This window comes from Oryctolagus cuniculus, chromosome 6, assembly GCF_964237555.1.
Source record: "Oryctolagus cuniculus chromosome 6, mOryCun1.1, whole genome shotgun sequence".
NCBI lineage: Eukaryota > Metazoa > Chordata > Mammalia > Lagomorpha > Leporidae > Oryctolagus > Oryctolagus cuniculus.
The window spans coordinates 128616210-128640843 of NC_091437.1; the positions used below are offsets into that span (position 1 = coordinate 128616210).

General features: G+C 43.4%; 2 protein-coding genes, 1 long non-coding RNA gene and 1 pseudogene across 5 annotated transcripts in view; 3 read left to right on the forward strand and 1 right to left on the reverse strand.

The window, feature by feature from the left end:
- Nucleotides 1-9158: 9158 nt before the first annotated feature.
- Nucleotides 9159-22148, reverse strand: SLC25A32 (solute carrier family 25 member 32). Of its 2 annotated transcripts, none has more exons than XM_002710726.5 (7): nt 21579-22148; nt 15347-15497; nt 14352-14437; nt 12869-13029; nt 11900-12013; nt 11445-11590; nt 9159-10594 (listed from the first exon to the last, which is right to left on the reverse strand). In XM_002710726.5, the coding sequence occupies exons 1-7, from the start codon at nt 21730-21732 to the stop codon at nt 10459-10461; spliced, it is 948 nt and encodes a 315-aa protein (XP_002710772.1). In that variant the 5' UTR covers nt 21733-22148; the 3' UTR covers nt 9159-10458. The 2 variants fall into 2 exon arrangements, with proteins under 2 accessions (XP_002710772.1, XP_051699930.1); XM_051843970.2 differs by lacking the exon at nt 21579-22148 and adding an exon at nt 19801-19957.
- LOC138849962 (uncharacterized) lies at nt 15492-18050 on the forward strand. The gene is made up of 2 exons (XR_011389291.1): nt 15492-17387; nt 17745-18050. It is a non-coding gene; the product is annotated as an uncharacterized lncRNA (long non-coding RNA).
- On the forward strand, nt 18648-18756 carry LOC127490875 (small nucleolar RNA SNORA26; annotated as a pseudogene).
- Nucleotides 22149-24634, forward strand: part of DCAF13 (DDB1 and CUL4 associated factor 13) — a 45458-nt gene continuing 42972 nt past the window's right edge. Inside the window, exon 1 of one of the 2 annotated variants that reach the window (XM_070075381.1) lies at nt 22149-22337. Coding sequence is in view for 1 of the 2 variants with exons in the window: in XM_008255808.4 (XP_008254030.2) it covers nt 22268-22337 (70 nt within the window). In the remaining variant the exon portion in view is untranslated. The remainder of the gene's footprint in view (nt 22338-24634) is intronic. The other variant, XM_008255808.4, reaches the window with a different exon arrangement.

Below are 24634 nucleotides of genomic sequence, written 5' to 3' on the forward strand. Positions count from 1 at the left end.
GAGTCCCTAAAAGGGCATCTTCCCTAGTGGCAGGCTGGTGACATTGGGCCTTTTCCACCTGGAGGGCAGAGATCTGTCCTCATTGAAATTGCCCCTTATGGATACAGATTTGCCCTCTCTGCTGCTATCACTTCTGTTGGCACTATCATTTGAGGGCTCACCAAATGCCTTATCCATTTGCATGGCATTCTGCACAGCATTGCTTCTGATCAAGAAACTGCACGGTACAGCAAAGGAACTCCAACAATGGGGCCCTCTCCATGGAATTAACTGATACTAACTGATCTCCCCCAAAACTCCATCAATGACTGTTGAAACTATGTTCTCATCTTGGGGAAAGACAAGGATTTTATTTATCAGGACAACTAAATCTTGTTAGGCTGAAATAGCCGCTTTGTTGTTCAGGAGGCCCAATGTGTGCAGACTTGGTGCATCTGGAAGCAGAGTCATCAGAGGCTTACTGAGCCCCCTTATCAATTATTCATTTCTCAGCTCCAAATCCACCCGTCAGTACCTACTCTGCAATAGCTTGGACTGTAAGCATTTCTTCTTTGAATGAGCAAACTGGGTAGAGAATGCTGGAGGGATACTGCAGTAGGAAAGGAGTTGCTCCTGGTTTATGTGCTGAAGTTTGCTTTTTCTTCCTCCTGCTGTGTGTCTATCTGTGGTGAGCATTTGTGGTAGTGCTTTGCTTCATCCAGCTGCACACACAGAAAGCATGGCCCAGCTACCTACCTTGGAGGCCTGGACCACCTTGCTACAGTCCTCTTGAGATGGTACCACACGCTCCTGGCTTCATGCCTATAGCAGTTCTGACTCCCTCCGCATGTGTACACACTAATCTTGGCTTTGCTTTCCCCTCAGGCTTGTTTCTAAAGCTCTTCCAACCTGGATAGATCTGCCCCTGGACCTGGCTTTGCGTCTACAGAAGCATCCTAGCTCCCTTGCAATCCGCTCACTGGCCTTGGCTTGCCTGTGTCTGGGGGTCATTTCTTGTTGACGATTCTAAACCAGATCTGGCCCAGGCAAGCCAGCAAACCCCACCATCCAGTGGTCTGCAACCACACCGAAGTGAACCCTCTTCCAAGTTTGTCTTTCTTTGGATACCCTCTCTCAGCCATAGAGTACTACTTGAGAGTCCTTTTTTTAAATTTTTTAATTTACTTATTTTTATTTGACAGAAAAAAGTTAGGCAGTGAGCGAGAGAGACAAAGGTCTTCCTTCCGTTGGTTCACCCCCAAAATGGCCACCATGGCCGGCACTGCGCTGATCCGAAGCCAGGAGCCAGGTGCTTCTTCTGGTCTCCCACGCAGGTGCAGGAGCCCAAGGACTTGGGTCATCCTCCACTGCCCTCCCAGGCCACAGCAGAGAGCTGGACTGGAAGAGGCGCAACTGGGACTAGAACCCGGGGCCCATATGGGATGCCGGCGCTGCAGGCGGAGGATTAACCTAGTGATTTTAACACATTTAACTACTATACATAGTGTAAAAATTCTTTAAATTTCACCCATCTAAATCACTGTTCTGCCTCCTGGTTGGACCTAGATTAACAGAGGGGTAATCACTTGATTGGTTAAGTGCCTTTGGTACATTTTCTGTTGCTATAGCTAAATATCACAGACTGGGAAATTTATAAGGAAAACAGGTTTATTTGGCTTATGATGCTGAAGGCTGTGAAGTTCAAGATTATGGCCGGCGCCGCGGCTCACTAGGCTAATCCTCCGCCTAGCGGCGCCGGCACACCAGGTTCTAGTCCCGGTTGGGGCGCCGGATTCTGTCCCGGTTGCCCCTCTTCCAGGCCAGCTCTCTGCTGTGGCCAGGGAGTGCAGTGGAGGATGGCCCAGGTGCTTGGGCCCTGCACCCCATGGGAGACCAGGAAAAGCACCTGGCTCCTGCCATCGGATCAGCGCGGTGTGCCGGCCGCGGCGGCCATTGGAGGGTGAACCAACAGCAAAGCAAGACCTTTCTCTCTGTCTCTCTCTCTCACTGTCCACTCTGCCTGTAAAAAAAAAAAAAAAAAAAAAAAAAAAAAAAAAAAAAAGATTAGATGGCTGCATCTGGTGAGATCCTTCTTGTGGGAACTGTACAGTCCAGAGAGTACAGGGCATCCTACAGGGGCTCAGGATCTAAGCTCAGGTCTCATGAAGCCACAGTCTCATTGGATTAGCACCCAACCTTGTGACTTTTATAAAAAAAAAAAAATTTATTTGAAAGAGTTACATAGAGAAGAGGCAGAGAGAGAGGTCTTCCATCTGCTAGTTCCATCCCCAACTGGCCACAATGGCTGGGGCTGTGCCTATCTGAAGCCAGGAGCCAGGGGCTTTCTCTGGGTCTCCCACAGGGTATAAAGGGGCCCAAGGACTTAAGCCATCTTCTACTGCTTTCCCAGACCATAGCAGAGAGCTGGATCTGAAGTGGAAGAGCTGGAACTCAAACCATCACCCTATGGGATGTCAGCACTGCAGGTGGTGGCTTTACCTGCTACGCCACAGTGCCAGCCCCTGTGATCTTATTTCACTTGACCTACCCAAACTTTCACATCCAAATACCAGTCAGACTAGTTTCCGCCCTCTTACCACCTCACAATGGGACTACATTGCAACATGAGTTTGATGGAGATATTTAAACCATAGCAGTAGGTTTGGGATAAGGAAGTGAGCATGAACAGCACTCTCTTTGGGCATTAAGCTGTTTACAGAGAACTTGCATACAGCCTAATTCCTCCCTGCATTAAACTTTTTACAAGGGCAGGCTGTAGTGTTGTCCATAGCTGGACAGATATGGCTGCATGCCTCTGGGCTTAATCTAAAGGTCATTTTTGCACAGATGTACATCTCATTCTCTGTATTCTCTAATATTCCTCACCACTATTAAAGTAATATTCCACACTCTCTACTGCTGGTCTTAGTTTGGAAATTGGACAGGAAACAGATTAATGTGACCACTTAACAAAAGCAGCTTGTTGCTTTTCCTTTTGACATGTTGAGTGTGAACTGGTTTTTTAACTTCCTAGCTTTGAGTAGAACAAGGTCACAATTAACACACAAACCTGTCGTATTTGATCTCAGAAAACATGAGAATTTCCAAATCATCCACCTTTTCTGTTTGAACCTTCCACTGGAAGATTCTTAGTTATTTTTCTGTCTTCCAGTCAATCTTTTTCCTTTATGCTTTTTATGAGTGGTTGATTAATTTTTTTTGAAGGGGCCGGTGCTGTGGCATAGCGGGTAAAGCCGTCTGCCTGCAGTGCCGGCATCCCATATGGGCACCGGTTTAAGACCCGGCTGATCCACTTCCTATCCAGCTAGGGCCTGGGAAAGCAACAGAAAATGGCCCAAGTCCTTGGGCCCCTGCACCCACTTGGGAGACCAGGAAGAAGCTCCTGGCTCCTGGCTTCAGATTAGCACAGCTCCGGCTGTTGAGGCCATCTGGGGAGAGAACCAGCGGATAGAAGACCTCTCTCTCTGCCTCTCTTCTCTGTGTAATTCTTTCAAATAAAAAAATAAATCTTTAAAAAATATTTTATGTAAATAATAGAATAGCAATGTTTTTCCTTTTAAATGTTTCTTATTTATTCGAAAGGAAGAAGGGAGAGAAACAGAGCTCATATCTAGGAGTTTACTACCCAGAGGCCCACAACAGGTGGTGATAGGCCATGCCAAAGCTGGGAGCTATTCAGTCAAGGTCTCCCATGTGGGTGGCAGAGACCCAAGTACCTAGGCTGTCATCGACTGCCTTCCAGGGTACACCTTAGCAGGAGCTGGACCACAAGCAGAACCAGAACTCATACACAGGCACTCTGATATGGGATGCAGGCATCCTGAGTAGCATCTTAACCACTGTGCCAAAGTCCACACCAGCAATGTTTTCCTGTAAGAAACTATGTGACTACAAGAGTCCCCAAATGTTCACTTTTCATAAAGGTGACATCAATTTCCATAGCAACAAGAGTCCACCAATATTATGACAGATGATGCAAAAGTGTCAGATGAATCAAATCGTGTCATCTGGGAAGTTTTCAGTTGCAATAGAAAACCCCAACTGAGACTGGCTTAAATAACACAGGAAATGTACTGGGTCACCCAAGTGAAAACTCCAGAAGTACAGGGTGCTAGGAGTGAGAGGTGCTCAATAACCCCATATAACGGGACTCAGAACCTATTTTTCTTCCAATTTCTTGTTACTTCCTTGGTGTTGACTTCATTTTTACAAACTCTGCTCGATTCAAGACCCTAAACTGGCTCTGAGGAATCCTCACTCATTCATGAAACAGCAAAGAATCTATGTCAGGATATTTAGAAGAGAAAAAAATGTCTTTACAAGTCACTCTGACTGCATTAGTTTAAGTGTGCCAATTCCCAGTCACTCATCACCAATATAGATGTTGCACAGAAAATGGCCCTGCTAATGGTGCCCCCACACGAAGAGGTGCTGCCTCTCACAAAGCTGAGAAGGGAGGAAGGGGCTAAAACTACTCCAGCAAGAAAGAGAAGCAGATCCCAGGCTGTCAAAAACAGGCATTCACTACAGGCACTTCAGAGCCTACTTCCTATTTACTCCTTTAGAAAGCAACTCAAAACTTCGCAAATTTTCTGCATGTTACCTAACATACTTTTAGAAAACAAGCATAAAAGTGTACTAGGTCATTTCACAGTATTTTATAATTGCTAAAGAGCCTTTATTGTGAAAGTGATAATAATACATACTTTATTTGGAGGATTTTTATATTGCATAGTGTTCACATCCAAAAGAAAATCCTAACTCTGATGACTCATGAATTCAAACATACCTTATTTGCTATCCCTTTTAGTGTGGTGTTTAAAAAACATGACTTTTTAAATGCCGTTGGGCTATAAAAGCACACACTGAAATGTAATACAGCCTTCTTTTCAAAGCATCACACCCATCATTGTCTGATCACATCACTGTCTGAACTATGCTCAGGTGCATAGTTCCAAGCAAGTTTAATTTTGCTCTGTACAAGTATTTAACTTGTTTCCTCCTGTTCTCCCTTTAGTAATCTGGTTTTCTCTTAGCCAATTTCCTCTACCTCTGTTCTTTTCTAGACTCACAGAGCTTTTTCAAGCTAAAGTTCGTCACCATTTTTACTGTCTGCCAAGACACGAAAGATATTCATAGTGAAATGAATATCGCAGTTTGCCCCACCTACTAAGCTGCCTGCAATCTGTCTTCAGCCTCTATAATTTGAATCTGCTCAAAGTTATCAGTGGCATCAATCTTCACCCTACTGAATTATTGACACAATTGATAACATCCTTTCTTGACTTTGCTTTTCTTATCTGATTGGTCTTCCTCTGTTACCCTTAAGATGTAACCATGTCTCTTTGTTTTAATTACTCTCACTTCTTGGGGCCAGGGCTGTGGCTTAGCGGCTTAACGCCCTGGCCTGAAGTGTCAGCATTCCATATGGGTGCCTGTTCTAGTCCCGGCTGCTCCTCTTCCAATCCAGCTCTCTGCTATGGCCTGGGAAAGCAGTAGAAGATGGCCCAAGTGCTTGGGCCCTTGCACCCGCGTGGGAGACCCAGAGGAAGCTCCTGGCTCCTGGCTTCAGAAAGGTGCAGTTCTGGCCATTGCAGCCAATTAGGGGGTGAACCATCAGATGGAAGACCTCTCTCTCTCACTGTCTGTAACTCTGTCAAATAAATAAAAATCTTTATAAAAAGAGTTGCCAACTTCTGCCCTGTCTTTGAGTTTTCTCCTTCATTTCATTACCACCCTGACTGACAAGTCACTGCTTCAGAAGGCCCACATGTGTCTTCTTTTTCCCATGAGCCTATCAAGGTTCCCTTTGGAATCCTTCCTTGAAGGTCCAACTTAAATATTTCCCCTCTAGAATCCTGCTGCAATTTCCCCAGCTATAAATTACCTATGATCCCATCATCTGTGTACAAGCTACCATCAGCTCTTGATTTAGACATTTGAAAACCTTCCTAACTTGTATTCCTGCTTTTCTTGCTGTCTCCTAATTATTTCTCCATATAATCATCAGACTGATTTTTTTTTCATGAAATCTAAACTTTGTCCCTCGGTTTACAAGGCCTGAAAAGATCTGGCTTCTGTTACTGTTTACTAGCCCAGGCACTATGGTAAATTCTTTATTTGGATTAATTCACTTAATAATGTCAGCATCCTACAGCTATGTACTTTTAATATCCTCATTTGTAGCAGATGTTTTTGGTGACTCACTCAGATGTTTTACTGGGCTGGTATACATATTCCAGTTGCTACAGGTGTTGGCTGCTAAGAGCTCACAATTCCACCCTTATTTGGAAGATAATTCTTGGCCAAGGACAGGCACCTTGGCATCCCTAGTCTAGACTGCCTGATGTAGGAACCTACGGCTCATATTCCTCATCTCTGGGCAGGACCTCTGTGACCCAATTCATTCTACACGGTGCCTGTAGGGTCAGGCTGAGGCTTTACAAATTCTGTCCTTGTGTAAATCCCATTTTCTTTACTCCATTACAGGTTTCTCCTAAAAGCAATCTCTCAATCACTTGTGCAAAGATCCCAATCTGAGGCATTGCTACAGAGGAACTGACCTAAGACACTATTTTTACAGATAAGGAAACCTCAGACAGAGGTGAAATGATTTGCCTAAGGTCAAAAACAAAGTGGAAAAGCTGAGATTTGAAACCAGACAGTCAGGCTCTCCAACCTCTTCTCTCTCCTCAGCACATCCTGTCTCCCAGTTAATTCCTGCCTTAAGGCCTTTGTACTTCCTATTCTGTCTGCCTAGAATGTCTCCTGTGTCACTGTGGCTTGCTTCTTCACTTCTTTTAAAACATTTCCTCTCTTCTCTTCTCTCTCCTCTCCTCTCTCTTACTCTCTCTTTCTCCTGCTTCGCCCCTTCCCTTCAGTCTGTCAGGTTTCCCCCAATAAATTCTTTCCCTTAAAAAACAAAATTTCGGGCTGGCGCCATGGCTCACTAGGCTAATCCTCCGCCTTGGGGCGCCACCACACCGGGTTTTGGTCCCGGTCAGGGCACCGGATTCTGTCCTGGTTGCCCCTCTTCCAGGCCAGCTCTCTGCTGTGGCCAGGGAGTGCAGTGGAGGATGGCCCAGGTGCTTGGGCCCTGCACCCCATGGGAGACCAGGAGAAGTACCTGGCTCCTGGCTTTGGATCAGCGCGGTGCGCCAGCCGCGGCGGCCATTGGAGGGTGAACCAACGGCAAAAGGAGGACCTTTCTCTCTTTCTCTCTCACTGTCCATTCTGCCTGTCCAAAAAAAAAAAAAATTTTTCAAAAAAAAAATTATAAAAAAAAAATTTCGAATATTATCTCCAAAAGAGACATTTCCTGACTTCAACCATCATATCCAAGATGGCAACACTATAACCAAATCTGCTTTAGTTTTCTTCATGGCATTTAATACTTGAAAGTATATTGGGGCGGCCGGCACCGCGGCTCAATAGGCTAATACTCTGCCTGCGGCGCCAGCACACCGGGTTCTAGTCCCGGTCGGGGCACCGGTTCTGCCCCAGTTGCTCCTCTTCCAGTCCAGCTCTCTGCTGTGGCCCGGGAGTGCAGTGGAGGATGGCCCAAGTGCTTGGGCCCTGCACCCCATGGGAGACCAGGAGAGGCACCTGGCTCCTGCCTTCGGATCAGCGCGGTGCGCCGGCTGCAGCAGCCATTGGAGGGTGAACCAACGGCAAAGGAAGACCTTTCTCTCTCTCTCTCTCTCTCTCACTGTCCACTCTGCCTGTCAAAAAAAAAAAAAAAAAGTATATTGGGGCAAGTGTTGTGGTGCAGGAGGTTAAGTTGCTGCTTGGGATGCCTGCATCCCCTATTAGATTGCCGGAATCAAGCCCTACCTATACTCTCCATCCAGCTTCTGGCTAACCCAACTGGGAGAAAGCAGATGATGACCCAAGCACTTGGGATCTTGCCACTCATCTGAGAGACCTAGATGGAATTCCTGAGTCCTGGCTTCGGCCAGGCCCAGCCCCAGCTGTTGCAGGTACTTGGGGAGTGAAGCAGCAGATAAAAGACCTCTAGGGGCCAGCGCTGTGGCATAGTGGGTAAAGCTGTCGCCTGCAGTGCTGGCATCCCATATAGGTGCGCGTTCGGAGTCCTGGATGCTCTACTTCTGATCCAACTCTCTGCTATGGCCTGGGGAAGCAGTAGAATATGGCCCATGTCCTTGGGCCCCTGCACCCACGTGGGAGAGTGGAAGGCTTCTGGTTCCTGGCTTCAGATCAGCGCAGCTTTGGCAGTGGGAGTGAACCATTGGATGGAAGACCTCTCTCTATGCCTCTCTGTAACTTTGTCTTTCAAATGAATAAATAAATCTTTAAAAAGAAAATCTTTATCTTCCTCTCTGTCACTATGCCTTTCATATAAATAAATAAGTTAAATTTTTTTTTTTTTTTTTTAAATTTTTGACAGGCAGAGTGGACAGTGAGAGAGAGAGACAGAGAGAGAAAGGTCTTCCTTTTGCCGTTGGTTCACCCTCCAATGGCCGCCGCTGCAGCCGGCGCACCGCGCTGATCCGATGGCAGGAGCCAGGATCCAGGTGCTTTTTCCTGGTCTCCCACGGGGTGCAGGGCCCAAGCACCTGGGCCATCCTCCACTGCACTCCCTGGCCATAGCAGAGAGCTGGCCTGGAAGAGGGGCAACCGGGACAGAATCCGGCACCCCAACCGGGACTAGAACCCGGTGTGCCGGCGCCGCAAGGTGGAGGATTAGCCTAGTGAGCCACGGCGCCGGCAAATAAGTTAAATTTTAAAAAGGTGCAAACTATATTGTGCATATATTTGTTTTCTGTCATTCACACTAAAACCAAAGTCCCTTGAGGGCAAGAATGCTATTGTTCATTGCTATACTCTCAATGCTTGGTGATACACCTGGCACAGAGCAGGAGCTCAGCAACTATTGCTGAATGAATGAATGACTTCTCTGTTCTCAAAACTTTTACAGGATTTGTAGAAATTTCCTAACTGTAGTTCCCTAATGCATATTTACTTACTACACAAACTCTTATGCTCTCAGAGGGCAAGAACGGTTTTATTAATTTGTGGGTAATAGGAGGTATTCAAATAACGGCACTGCCTCTAAAACTTCAAATGTCAATTGCAGCTCCTCTCTGCATGTGCGAACAAACATCAAGATGGCATATGAATTATAGCATAACCCAAGAGCATGAAAAAGCATATCACATTTAATTTATAAAACATCCTTATTAATTGGATAAGATATAGCAAATACAAATAGGTACTTATTATTTTACTTTTATTTTAAAAACAATGTCATTTCCAAAATATAAAAAATAAACCTATTTTCAAAGAACCATTTAAATATGGCTTTGAAAACCAAAATATTTTATTTACAACAAGTAGATGGTAGTGCAACAGCACTCATAGATGTTTATGATAAATAAAATTAGCATTATACTGGCATTCTTTGGGGTCAGGTCTTTATATTTATAGGTATCTATAATGACTTATCAAATAAAATCAATAATGGTCATTAATATAATGTGGAATTCAACCTGACTTTAAACAACTAATGTAGATTAATCATTTATTTGGGATCCTGGATCTGTGTATCCAAAAATGAAAGTGGAAAGTTAGTTTCTGATTTCCATTCAGCTTGTCAATAAACAGATCTCAAGCATTGTAGCATCTGTAAAAGGTGATCTGTTTAGCATCAGCAGTAAGTTATTTAGTCACATATGTTAATAAAGGCTGATGCAACTGGATAGTGAAAGTACAAATTTCATAAGTTTAAAAATACTAAACACCTATGCAGGAAGATAACTGGATCCAGGATTATATTTTAAATTATAGAATATGAGTCTCTGGGGGAAAAAATGGCTATGGAATGACAGCAGATGTCAGATATTTCACAGAGAAGTACATAACTTCTCAAATGTCTCTAGTTAGCACGTTCCGATTGAATTAAAATGGAAGCACAGTTGCGAAGAATTTTGTTCACACTACCATTTCCCAGTTCTCAAAGGTCTAGATTTGGACAACAACTTATCCAGTAAATCCTTAAATTTATCCTTGAAACATATAATGACATTCTTTTAAGATGTCATTTTCTTGCTATTGCACAGAGGTCAATTTTAAAGCCAACCTAGGCAAATAAATTCAGAAAAGGCAGCACATTTTTCTAGTCCATTTGTCAAATGTTCAAATCGGCTTCTATCTGAACAATGAAATGAAGAAATTTGTGAAATTCTACACTTGGTGTCAGTTTTAACTTTGTGTTGATGGCAGCCATTTCAGGCAGAGGTAGCCAAGTCCCATACATATGGGGAATGCAAAAAAGCAGAAAAACACTATGACGACTTAGTTCTTCAACTTCTAATGGTTATAGACCGATTTTGATTACGAGCCATGTTGCTATGCAACATTCTTTTGAATTTTACATTTAAAACACAAAATAGCTTGTTGCTGTCTTGAGCAGATAAATTGGAATTATCTTCTTTCAGCTTACTTTCTCTTTTCTCTAAGGTCAAGTAAAAAATGTGAGACATTTTCATATACTACAAAGGTAATACAGCAGGCTGGTGTCACTCTAATCAAATTGGGAGCAATTCCTTTGTAAAATCCACCGATGCCTTCTTTCCTTTAGAGGGAAAAAGAGAGAGAGATGCTTAATCTCCTAAATTGCTAGCTTGAAAATACAAAAGTTTAACTGACACAGGCATGGAGCAAGCAATCAAACCTCACTGTGATTTAAGTCTGTATCTTTAGTGTTCTGAAGTAATACAGTTTGTGAGCCATTTGTAGGGGCCTACCTTCTTTTCATGGACTAAGGAAGAAGGTAGGCCCACCTTGAGATTCAAGTGAAAAGTTCTTTAAATTAGCCATCTTTCGAATGCTTTTAAGGGTATGAACATGCAGGAATTTTCACTGACCTAATGCAGGCATTAAAAGTTTTATAGCTTATATAAATGCCATACAATACTAAATACAGCATAAATAAACCTACAAAATACAAAATTATTTTCTTACTGCCTAGAATAGAGGAAATGGTAGGAGCTTGCCACTTAAGTTCTTGTTAAAAATATTTCCTGAATTGAACTCAATACTCTAAAAATTCTGCTCTGGCCTTTTAGAATTAAAGGGAAACATGGGGAGGTTTACCTAGTCTACCTATAATAACCGAACTATTTTCATGCCGAAGAACAAGCATGTTCTTCATGTATTTGTAGTATTTTCAAAATTTATGGTACTAGTAGCAAGGTGCTAGTGCCTTCTCAAATGTACTAAATTAGATTTATAACTTCTCGTATTCAATGCCATTCATATTATATACCTAAATTTTGACTTATGATTTTTCAAAGTACTTTTATATACCTCAATTTGATTTTTATAATAACCTTGTCAGTCTAGATAGTTTAATTTTACAAATGAAGAAATCAAACCTCAGAGAAATTAAGTCCAATTAATTTTCATATCCCATGTGTTCTCACCTCCACGTCCTTGCAATCACATCAATTACACCACTGTAAAACATGTGCTGATCCTGAAGACGAGCTCTCACAACTTGATATGGGTACGTGGCTGCTACAGCAAATATTTTAGATAGTGCTGCAACAGATATGTATTCTACTGTGCTCTAAAACAATAACAAAACATTTATGTTTTTCTTGAGACAGGATTAGAAAATATACATTTGTAACAATTATAAAAACATATAAATAGATTTTAAGTGAAAAATAGTTTCCCTCCTTTAATATAAACTCCATATAAAATGGGTTCTATTTTTAATACCTGTGTATCATTAGCCTATAAAATATTTAAGTATATAGTTACAGTGGCAAAGTTAATACTCATCTTCATTGCAATACCACCAGAATATCACAAGTTTTCACTCATTAAATGCCAAAAAAGTAAATAATATCTTTTTTTATAAGAATTATCTTACCAGTTGGGCTTCTGGTAATCTGTTGATGTGTTGATTGTATTTCAGCTTCAGTAGTTCATATGCCATAAACTGAAGTGCTCCATGCGATGTTCCAAACAGCCCAGGAACAAAGCCCTAAATGGGAATGAATTACAAAAACAAAAACAAAAAACCAACTTTCAAATAAATACTACATGTATATTTAAATATTTCTTCTCCCCTCATACTACAGTATTTTAAGCAAATTCATTTAGGTTTTACACAAATTCCACGTTTTTATAGAGGGTTAAATCTGTATTTCTTCTACTTTATAAGTTAAGATCTGGATTTTTCATGTTAGTTTTTCTTTAAACAGTATACATATAAACATAAAGACCCACACTGTCAAGAAATGGGATATGAGTGGGAGAATAAATTTTTGAAAAATCAAGAAATTAAGGTAATAATAATTCAATGGGCTGAGCATTAGTATTCTAAAAGAATAAGGCAATAAGTGATGGGAAAAAAAACTCAGAATTGAGTGGATAAAGTTTTAACATTTTTGCCTATTATGTCAGTAATACAACAAGGATCTGGGGTATTTTTTAATTCATAAAAGGTTTGAGGTCAATAAAAATCCTACCAAAATAAGACTATAATAGACCCACAGACCTCTTCTCCATACTACATTGCCTAAGTTCCCAAGAGACAACAGCTTCTAGGGAGTGAAGTAAAGAATGGGTGACCTGGTTGCATTGAAGAAATACTTGACAGTTTTAGACAGTTCTTATACCTGACAGTGTCATGAAAATACAGCTCATGGTAATGAAGATACACAGCTTATCACACAATTTCAACATTTATAAGTTAGATTTCAGTTTTCATGAAATTGCTTCTTGTCAAAATTTGGCTTCTTTTTAGGACTGATTTTAGGTAATTCAGAACTGAGACCACAGAGCCAATGGAAATTATAATTTTCAGTATTCAAAATATATTGATAATAATTCATACCTTATACAATCCACGAACACCTTCATACTTATATATTTTCACAAGTGCATCAAACATTCCTTTATATTGTCGCTGTGAGGAATTCACAACACTATCATACTGTAACATGAGGCGAGTTTTTGTTACCCATAATGGATTTGTAATGCAAAGTGTCATGGCTCCTAAAATCAGATTTAAACAACATTACTCAGCACATAGTACTTTCTCACTTTAACAGTTCAATTAAGAATGGTGTATTTACACATGGAATGAAGTTGCACAGGGGCTGTACCCGGAACAGTGAGATGTGGTCTCCGAGGCACAACACTAAGGATAGAAATTTTTGGTGGCCATAAAAAATTCGTTATGTAGTTAGTGAGAGGTAAATTCAAAGGGAGTTTCTAGCCTCACACCCTTTGAAGTATGAGGATAGAAGAGATGTCCTGACCCCTAAACAATGTGGTCTGGCACACAGAACAGATGCTAAGGAGATACAGATCTTCAGAGAAGGAGACTGCATAACCCAGAGAGGCAGGTTAGGGGAAAGGACCGAGACCCCAACACCTCAGTAATCTCTGATTGTGCACACACATATCCACCCCAACTTTATCACAAGCTTCCTTAAATCCACTCAAAGCTCGAACCCCTCAAAAACAAAATAACTATGTAATATACATTACATTTTACATTTCATACAAAATGACATTGCTAAGTCTCCTAAGTTTCTTTTATTCAACAAGTACTTATTCAGTCTTGTTATTGAGTCGGGTCCCTGCTAGTGACTAGTATTTAAAAATGAGTAAGTTAGTTCTTGCCTTAAACAAGTAGCAAATATTAAGAAACCAAGCTGTACAAAGTACCAACGCAGAATTTATAAAGACTTATGGGTAGGGGAGGGCACTGTGGCACAGCAGTTAAAGCCACCACCTGCAGCACCAGTTTGAATCCCAGGTGCTCCACTTCCGATCCAGCTCCCTGTTGGTGCACTTGGGAAGGCATTAACAGATGGCCCAAGTCCTTGGGCTCCTGTACCCATATGGGAGACACGGAAGAAGTTCCTGGCTCCTGGCTTCTGACTGGCTCAGCCCCAGCCATTGTGGCCGTTTGGGGGAGTGAACCAGTGGATGGAAGACCTCTGTCTCTCCCTCTCTTTAAGTCTGCCTTTCAAATAAAAAATTAAATCTTAAAGACGTATAGGTCTCACTTTATTTTTCCTTCTGGATAAGATACATACATGAGGCAATTAAAGTTACTAAACTGTAATTTGAAATCTGAAATTATACTTTAACAAAATAAATGCTATACCAAATCATCTTAAACTACTAGAGTTTCATAACTTTTCTAAATAAGAATTCCTGCTTTCTAAGCAATCTCGTTAGATAATTGATGAACATAATTATATGAGCATATCTAAACTTTGATGTTCAAAGAAAAGACAAATAAAATAAAAAGCAAAAGTGGAAATCAAGTTTGGAAGGTGACATCTTATATCTTAGGGCCTTACCGGCTTCAGCAGCTGAGATGAGGTATTCTGTCGCCTCTAACTGTTCAGCTCTTCCTTCTGTCTTATATGATTTGATGGCATTGTAACTAAAAGAATTACATTTGAGTAGTTTGAGAGGTCTCATAAGGCAGTAATACGTGTTAAAGTGCATGTAACTTAACAAAAGTACCCCAAAAGTAAAATTCAATGTGTAATGCAACCACAAAATGAGAACTTTTTAAGGAACGGACATGCTAGAAATTGTTAACTGTAAGATCATACCACGTCTCCCCACAAATGTATACAGTTATCAAAGCACATGTAAACAATATTATTCACACACTCAGCAATTAACTAGGAAAGACAGGAAAACTGGTAGGAAGGAGAGTTGTGGTAGTGCAGAAATTGGACACAAAAGGCAAGAGACCAAAAAAGGAGCACCTAATATGTGCTGAGCACCTGTGCTCAGGTGCTGCAGTTGGCTTTCTGACAAAAAGATAAACACAGAAGGGAGCTTTCTTAACAGGCTCTAAAGGACTATTAGTGAAGCACGAGTAATCACAATAAAAGAAAACAAAGACAGTATTATAAGGGATTCACAACTAAGACTGATCAGGGAAGGCTTTGTGCAGGAGGTAGCAGTTGAGTTTGGTATTGAGAGACAGAGACAGAGATGAGCAATGCAAACAAGAAGGGTGGGTGGGAAGAAAGGGAAAACTGGCACACTTGAGAGTCGGGCTTTGTTTGGCAGAAAATAGTCAGTGAACGTTTCTCAGCAGGGGAGTCAGATCATCTTATTTTGTCTAACTTTGATGTCCACTTTCCTCTTGGAAGAAGACTTCAGTTGAAAAGTATGCCTTTGATGAGAACTGACAGAGCATAAATTAATAAGCCATTTTGTTCTGACTCTGGAAAATTCAGATTAAATGACTCATCTTGCTTTATCAACTGACGTGTAACAATCGCTAAAGGCAAAAACTATTTTTAATACTGTAAAATATTCCAGGTCTACTCACAAGAAAAAGTAGAGTCCCCAGGATAAACCTGCACCCCACACATTGGGGGTTACTCCTTGATAAAGTCCCCGTAGTCCATCAAGCTTCCAGATGGTAGTCAAGCAATGTAAGATTCCTTTATATTTTGGTCTCAGTTCCAATCCATCACTCACTGCATTGAAGGACACACAAAAGGAGGTAAGAGCAAAGTTCTAGCTCTGAGCTACACATAAATGGATACCATGCAATCAATTAAATAAGGGAAAGAATCCAAAAGAAATTTTATTTCCCAAGATTTAACACTTCAAAATTAGTAGCCCTAAGTTTATCCAAGTATGTATTAAGGGCATATTACACACTCAAATAATGGTTTCAAACGTATTACAGTAACTTTTTATTTTTTTAATTTTAATTTTTTTATTTTTATTTTTTGACAGGCAGAGTGGACAGAGAGAGAGAGAGACAGAGAGAAAGGTCTTCCTTTGCCGTTGGTTCACCCTCCAATGGCCGCCGCACCACGCTGATCCGATGGCAGGAGCCAGGTACTTCTCCTGGTCTCCCATGCGGGTGCAGGGCCCAAGCACTTGGGCCATCCTCCACTGCACTCCCGGGCCACAGCAGAGAGCTGGCCTCGAAGAAGGGCAACTGGGACAGAATCTGGCGCCCCAACCGGGACTAGAACCTGGTGTGCCGGCGCCGCAAGGCGGAGGATTAGCCTAGTGAGCCACAGCGTCGGCCACAGTAACTCTTAAATAATCCAAAAGTCTCAGTAAACAGTCTGATGTTTCAATTTTGTTTTTGTTATCAACATCGAAGATTAAGCATTCATATGTTCAAAAACATTTCTCAAAAAATAAACTGGCCAGGAGTTTCAATTACATCAAGAGTGCTGGCAAGACCCAAAGAGCAGAAGATAAGAAAATGTAGAGGCTATGGTAAAACACTTCCCTGGAAATTCTTTCTACTCTCCCACAAATGCAAACAGAACAAAAACCAAAATAGGAAGTAGGAAACTATTCTGCTTGAATGTATCCAGAATTGAGCTGGTTTTCTCCATCTTTTGGAAGCTGCTCTTATTCTAGTGTTCAGTATAGCCAAACACCTCTACCATCTAGGCTAGTGCCAGATACCTAGGGAGAACCCATGAATCCTCCTCCCTTTCATCCTCTTTTATCACTTAACACGAAAGCTTTCTGAAACCTGTGCACATCTCACAGTTCACATTGCCATCATTCTACTTTCAGACACCATCAGTTTCAATCAGCAATGACATGTAATCTTCTTGGCAGTTCTGTAAAGAAATATGACACAAGGGCCAGTGTTGTGGCCCAGCAGATTAAGCTGCTGCTTTGCAATGCTGGCATCCCATATAAGCACCGGTTTCAGTCCTAGCTGCTCTACTTCCCATCCAGCTCCCTACTAATGTGCCTAGGGAAGCAGCAGAAGATGGCCCAAATACTTGGGCCCCTGTCACCCATGTGGGAGACCCAGATGGAGTTCTAGGCTCCTGGCTTTGGCCTGGCCCAGTCCCATTGTGGCCATTTAGGGACTGAACTAGTGGATGGAAGATCTCTCTCTGTCTCTGCCTCTCTCTCTTTGTAACTCAGCCTTTCAAATACATAAATCTTAGGGGGGAAAAAATCATGTACATTACAAATTTGGCATCTTCATTCCGTGTCTCTGTAGGAAACATTCAAAATAGGAAATTATGGAATATGAGGGGTCACTTATAAAGACTGTTTACTAAAGTGTGAGCAGGTTATAGGAAGCCACAAGGACTAACACAGTACTAATGATTTATTTTACTAAATGTCTCAATAATAGGCAAGAATTAGGAGGTTGTCTTTGGAAGGTGATAAAGTGAAACAGCTTTTGTGTAACAGCAGCCCTATGGCACCTGGCACTGTCTTGGAGAACACTGGGGACCTGGTTTAGCTAAAGTGCTGGGAATTAGGTTGGAAAGAAGGGCAAGGGCCTGTTATGAATGTACCATATCTCCCCAATATTCATTTGTTAAAGACTTAGTTCCCAATGTGACTGCACCTTTAACAAGATAATTAAGGTTAAAGAGAGCCGGCGCCGTGGCTCAATAGGCTAATCCTCCACCTTGCGGCGCCGGCACACCAGGTTCTAGTCCCGGTTGGGGCGCCAGATTCTGTCCCGGTTGCCCCTCTTCCAGGCCAGCTCTCTGCTATGGCCAGGGAGTGCAGTGGAGGATGGCCCAGGTGCTTGGGCCCTGCACCCCATGGGAGACCAGGAAAAGCACCTGGATCCTGGCTCCTGCCAGGATCAGCGCGGTGCGCCGGCTGCAGCGGCGGCCATTGGAGGGTGAACCAGCGGCAAAAGGAAGACCTTTCTCTCTCTGTCTCTCTCTCTCACTGTCCACTCTGCCTGTCAAAAAAAAAAAAAAAAAAAAAAGGTTAAAGGAGGATATAAGAGCAGAGCCACAGCATAGAGGGTAAAGCCGCAGCCTGCAGCGCTGCTCCACTTCTGATCCAGCTCTCTGCTATGGCCTGGGAAAGCAGTAGAAGATGGCCAAGTCTTTGGGCCACTGCACCTATGTGTCAGATCCGGAAGAAATCTTCTGGCTCCTGGCTTTGGATAGGCCCAGCTCTGGCTGTGTGGCCATTTGGGGAGTAGACCAGCAGATGGAAGATCCCTCTTTCTCTTTCTCTCTGCCTTTCAAATAAGTAAATAAATCTAAAAAAAAAAAAAAAAAAAAAAAGGCAGAGCCCTGGGTCTGAAAGAATTTATGTCCTTGTAAGAGGAAAAAATACCAGGAGTGCACAAGCAGAGAGAAGAGAAAAGGCCATCTCCCGGATAACAAGAAAGGCCTCCCTGGAAGCCAATTCTGCTAGAACCTCGCTCTTGGACTTCAATCCTCAGAACTGAAAGAAAATAAATTTCTGCTGTGAAGCCACACTGTGGTATTTTGTATGGTAAGCCTTAACTGCAAAGTAGTCTTGAAAATCACACAAAAAAATTTGGCTATAATCTCAAACCTTGAATTTCTGAAAAGTAGGTCCAAATGCGCTTAAGATAATCAAGTGTATGTTTTAGAAAGGCAATTCTAGTGGTCTCTAGGAAAACCTAGAAGAAAACAAGACTATGCCACATACATAAAATACTAAGAATTTTTGGGGGGGCCTAAACAACTTAAAAATTGTCTTTAAAAGATACACAACTAAAGAATTAATATGTACACTTAAGTGCCTCTCATAAAAATGTGATACTGGCCTGTAATTGCATTAAAAGATGCCCACAGACACAAGCAAAAGATAAAAATGGGAAGGAGTAAACACAGGGAACACTACTCTTTCCTGTGCCCTTTTGTTAGAGCTGACAGAGTGCTTTAAGAGGCTAACACAGAAGGGAAAATAAGTCTCCATAAAACCCAGGGAAGATATTGGACCCCGTCTGCAGTCACAGCTGAGGGGGAAAAAAAGAGACAAGTGTACACTCATCTTAAATTTATTTTAGAAGAAAGACAACAACGACTTTTTAAAAAAACTGAGCACCTAGCACTACATTCCGAACACAACTTTGTTTTATTTGTTTGATATTACTTTTACTCCTCCTTTTCTGTCACAGATAAACTGAAGTTTGTGTCTCAATAAAACTAATCTCCTCTGCTTCCACTCTTTACCAGCATTTTAAAAACTTCAAAAAGGTTAAGAAATCAATTGAGGGGCTGGCATTGTGACATAGCAGTACAGCAGGTAACTGCCACCACCTGCAATGCCGGCATGCCACATGGACGCTGGTCAGTGTCCCCACTGCTCCACTTCCGATCTAAATCCCTGCTAATGGCCTGGGAAAAGCAGTGGAAGATGGGCCATGTGCTTGGGTCCCTGCCACCCACGTGGGAGACCTGGATGAAGCTCCTGGCTTCGGCCTGCCCTAGCACTGGCAGTTCCTAGGAGTGAACTAGCAGATGAAATATCTCTCTCTCTTTACCTCTCCCTCTCTAATTCTGACTTTCAAAATAAATAAATAAATAAAATAAAATAAATAAATAAATATTTTTTTTAAAAAGTCAATTATGCAGATTGCTAGTATTTCTTTAAAAAAAAAAACAGACTGGAATAGAAAACAAATACAAATGACATCGTAAGTGGTAAGGGTAAGTACTGTTTCATTAAAAGGGTTTCAGTAGCAGGGGTGTGTGTGTACATGTGTATATACATACATACATACATAACACATATTGGATAGCAAAAGAAAAATTTATTTCCTATTAGGGGTTCTGGTCCAAAAAATTTGAAACATCGCTCTAGACGCTGTTTCCTTAGGTCCTCCTCCCCCTTAGAAACCTCACTATCTTCCTTTAATTTCTTCCTTATTTTCCTTCCCATCAGAATTTAAACAGGCTTAAGACTCTCCAGAGTTAAGTATCCCCTCTTGGGTCCCAGCAGCCCCCTTTCAGTTAAGCTTCTGCAGAGAGAAAACAACTATCTTAGCAGGGACTTTCTCACCTCCATTGCAGTCTTGCTTGGGCCTCATCCATTACTTCAAGGGCTCTACTTGAGGGCCTCCAAGTGCACTTTGGGAGTCCTCTCTTCTTCACAAACCCTTAGTGGTACCTGACTTGTTTTAATAAAACACCCTCTTCTTTTGGCTTATCCCACACCATACCTTCCTGAATTTCCTCTTTCCTATTTTTTGCCATTAAATTTCTTGTCCTTCTTTTGCCCTGCCCACTCTTAAATGCTGACTTTTTTTATCGGCATTCTTTCCAATCAACAGGAGTGGTTGTCTAATACTAAGTAGATTCTATGGCCATCCCTGTGTGGTAATTTCTCTATTCCTAATATTGGTCTCATTCCCAACATCCAGACCTGGCTTCTGTTTTCACATGGCATAAAAGATAAGTTAATCCGATGGTGCTTAACTTTGTGGAGTCATTCTTTATTTCCATTTCAGGCATTTTAATTAATTTACCCTTTAGCTATACTAGAATAGTATTGAGAAAAATGCTTCCAAAGCTCTTTGTTCATTGCCTTGTTCCTAGTAAACGTTCAGTGGCGATTATCTTTCAATAATGATCATTATCTGTGCATGCATCATAAACTCCCTGAAATTATATGCTTTTCTCGTGTCCCCCCCCCCCCCCCCCCCAGGGATAACCCTCCATAATTCTTGCTGATTTTCTTCCATTGAGTGGCTTCTGGCCTCCTCTCCAAACTGTCAAAATATTAGTCCTTCTATGGGAAAGTCTCAAGAACTAATCTTGCATGGAATACTTTGAGACAGACCCATGCATCAGCAATCTTCATGGTATATCTGTATGCCTATTTTTCATTTAGGTTTATTCCACTTTGCCCCATATTTTATGTTGTCTAGAATTATCTTTTAGGGGACTAAGACTCAAGCTCAAGACTTTGTATTCCCTCAGGCCAAGAATTCTATCAGGTACATCTGAAGGTACATTCTTCAGGTACATCTTAAGCCCATACAACAATCTATAAAAGTCAAGAGAAATCTCTACCAAGTGAACTGAATAGAGTTCTCTACTTCTGCAGATGTAATTCTACTTAACTTGTAGTGATAACTCAAAATGCCAGAAAAGCTTCCAAATAAAAGGCATCAAAGATTATCTTTGAGACTATCTTTTCCAGAATTTACTATCGAGTTTAACTTCTAAAATGCTTTATCAATTTCAAAATACTTAAGATGCTTTAAAAAAAAATCGGTAGCACGTAGACTAGCTACCGATTCGTCACTAGACCTGTATACACACCAAAACAAAACAAAATGAAACAAAAGAAATCTCAATAGAATTGTATTCCAAACCTATTCCCAACCACCCGCTGAGAACTGTGCCCGACCCCAAGCGCTAGCATTTTCCTTTCCGTAGCTCTGCCAAACACGTGGCTACACTACGGTTTCAAAGTACCTCCAGGGTGAACGATTTGTTCCTCTAGGGCTAAGTCCTAAAATGCCACAATCCCTTCTTTCATTTACAAATCAGGACTTGACTCCCAACTTCCACAACAGACTTTCTCAGACTCTTCTACCCACACGCCCCATCCCCTGGTCTTCCTGGGCGAGGGGGACGGAGGCCGGATTTCCTCACCGGACCCCCTCCTCAATCTAGCTCCAGGTGAGCCCGACAGTCGGGCATCTTCAACGACCCCCTGCTCGTAGTTCGGTTAGAGGCAGGGGAACCCAAAGCCTCCTTCTGAGCCTTCCCCCGCCCCCAGTTCGGGCTGACTGGGAGAAGGAGCGGTCCTGAGTCTGGGCCGGCTCTTACCGGCGAAGCGGATCTTCACGAGGTCGAGCGGGTGTAGCGCGAGGTTAGACAAGACCCCGCCGCTCACGCCCGCTACCAGGTTCTCGTACCGGACGTGGTGGAACACCGTGCTCCACGCCGACGACTGGGACGCCGACTGGCCCTGGCCCGTCATAGGCTCGGGGCCCGCCGACACCACGGCGCCCAGGGCCGCGGAGGTGGGACGAGATGCAGTGGCCGCCACCGTGGCGACAGTGGCCGCGCGGGGGTAGGAACCGCGGGCGCGAGCCCACTTCCGGGACCGGCGAGATAATTCTGACACCCCGATCGCGGGAGCGAAGCCGGGAGACCGTAGCGCAGAGGGGGCGGTGCAGGGGCGCAGCCGCGCTCACGCCGCGGAGAACCCGAGGGAGGCGGGCTGCCAGCCTCCTCCGCCTCCCCGGCCAGCCTCGCCCACTGCTGCCGCGGGCTTCGGCAGAAGGGCAAGGGCAGGAGCGCCCGGCTGTGGAAACGCCCCCTGCCAGCCTTTGCCGGCAAAACTACGGAGTGCCGCAGGATCCAGCCGAGCCGGCCGGCCGGCTTCCGCTCCCCGGAGGTACGTAACAGGAAGTAGTATCAGGAAGGCGGAAGTCGCATGTGCAGGAGGAGGCGGCGGTGGTACGCGCCGCGGCTCGCAAACTCGTGTGGGTCGCTGAGGAAGAGCCGCCGAGATGAAGGTGAAGATGCTGAGCCGGAACCCGGACAACTATGTCCGTGAAACCAAGTTGGACTTACAGAGAGGTGGGACGCCCTTCGCGAATCCTGGGGTCTGGCCTCGGTGTCCACAGAGTGGAAGTCAGGGGGAACCCAGCGTCCCAGTCTTGTTCTTTCCCAGTTTCCTTTGCCAAGGCAAGCTTTGGCAGCTAGGGCCATTACGGAACCGAGTAGCGGGTACTGTCGTTTCAAATTCTTTCCCAAGAATTTCTTCGGCTTTGGAGTGGGAAATACTGGTCATTTTCTGTATGGGGAATACTTCCGTCTCCCCCATGTCCTGCTGTTGCATTCTGTCCTCAGGTTCCTGTATTCGAAGTGGAATTTGGGCCAAACTCGTGGGTTAAAGGATTTAAGAATTAAACGGGCTTCTTTAAATCTTCCTGTTGCTCTCACTCCTGGCCACTTTACCACTTCACTTTACATCCTTATGGATGTGGAAGAGGGAACGACGAGATTCAAAGCTGTCAGTTTTCTCTTATCAACAGTTCTTACCGAAAGTTTGAGGGGAAGATGAATGAGATATATTAATGAGATATATTTATCCTTACTGCTCTGCTCTTCCAAAATCAATCTGACCACTTAGGAATGGTAGCTTATGATGCCTAAATGGCTAGGAGCTAAGCTTGTGTGAGCAGACCATTCCCAGTGAAGAGACTAGCAGGTGCAAAGGTCTTTAAGTCAAGAATGAACTCAATGCATAGCAAGAAGGGCCATGTCATTGGCGTGTAAATGAGGGGTTGGTGGTAGATGAAGCTGGAATGGCATTTCTTTTTATTTTTTTTAATAGGTTTATTTAGTTATTCGAAAGGCAGAGTTACAGAGAGGCAGAGAGAGAGGTCTTCCATCCGCTGGTTCACTCCCCAATTGGCTGCAATGGCCAGAGTTGTGCTGATCCGAAGCCAGGAGCCAGGAGCTTCTTCCAGGTCTCCCACACAGGTGCAAGGGCCCAAGCACTTGGGCCATCTTCTACTGCTTTTCCAAGCCATAGCAGAGAGCTGGATGGGAAGTGGAGCAGCCAGGACTCGAACTGGCGCCCAAAAGGGATACCGGCACTGCAGGTGGTGGCCTTACCTGTTGTGCCGCAGCACCGGCCCTTGGAATTAGCATTTCACTATTTTAATTGAGTAATAGAGATTATCAGTGTGTATGTGAGGATTGTAAGGGGTAAATATGATTTCTGCTCACAAGATGTTTACAGGGTAGGTTTACGTAATAGGAATGTTTCTCAAATGCAAATTTGTCACTTAAACTTGACATCATCCCTCCTCCTGGCACCTCTCTGGTCCCTTCTTCATGTCTACTTTCACCAGCCACTACTTTCTCCACAGGTAACTTAGATTCACTCTGGCCAGAGAGAGTGCATTTAGGCATTCTCTTTTACACTTCCTGTGGCATGTACCCTTACCCAACTTGTCTACTTCCTCAGGAAAACGCCTCTGAACGGCCCTCTTTTACCTCTATGCATATTCCCTCCGCCACTTAACAGCCCCTTCTTTGCTTCCATCATTTTTTTTTTTTTTTTTTTTTTTTACAGGCAGAGTGGACAGTGCAGTGAGAGAGAGAGACAGAGAGAAAGGTCTTCCTTTGCCGTTGGTTCACCCTCTAATGGCCACCGTGCTGCGGCTGGCGCACCGCGCTGATCCGATGGCAGGAGCCAGGTACTTATCCTGGTCTCCCATGGGGTGCAGGGCCCAAGCACTTGGGCCATCCTCCACTGCACTCCCTGGCCACAGCAGAGAGCTGGCCTGGAAGAAGGGCAACTGGGACAGAATCTGGCGCCCTGACCGGGAATAGAACCCCATGTGCCGGCGCCGCAAGGCGGAGGATTAGCCTAGTGAGCAGCGGCGCCGGCCCCCATCATATGTTTTTAACGCTTCTGTCAGAGTGTTTACCACGTTGTCTTATGATCTTTATTTTGATTAACACAGGCTTTCCCATCAGAATAAGCTTACAAGTGGGGAAGAATCCTTTTCATGTATGCACTATGTTTATTTAGTCAGCAGCTGGCACATATGGTTGCTTTATAAGTGTTTGAATGAATGGGTGACTGCTTATCATGAAATTTCAGTGTTTGGAAGTTGTTAGACTTCTAGTCTTTTTTTTTTTTTGACAGGCAGAGTTAGACAGTGAGAGAGAGAGACAGAGAGAAAGGTCTTCCTTCCATTGGTTCATCCCCCAAATGGTCGCTATGGCTGGCACGCTGCCTGGATTGAAAGCCAGGAGCCAGGTGCTTATCCTGATCTCCCATGCGGGTGCAGGGCCCAAGCACTTGGGCCATCCTCCACTGTACTCCTGGGCCATAGCAGAGAGCTGGCCTGGAAGGG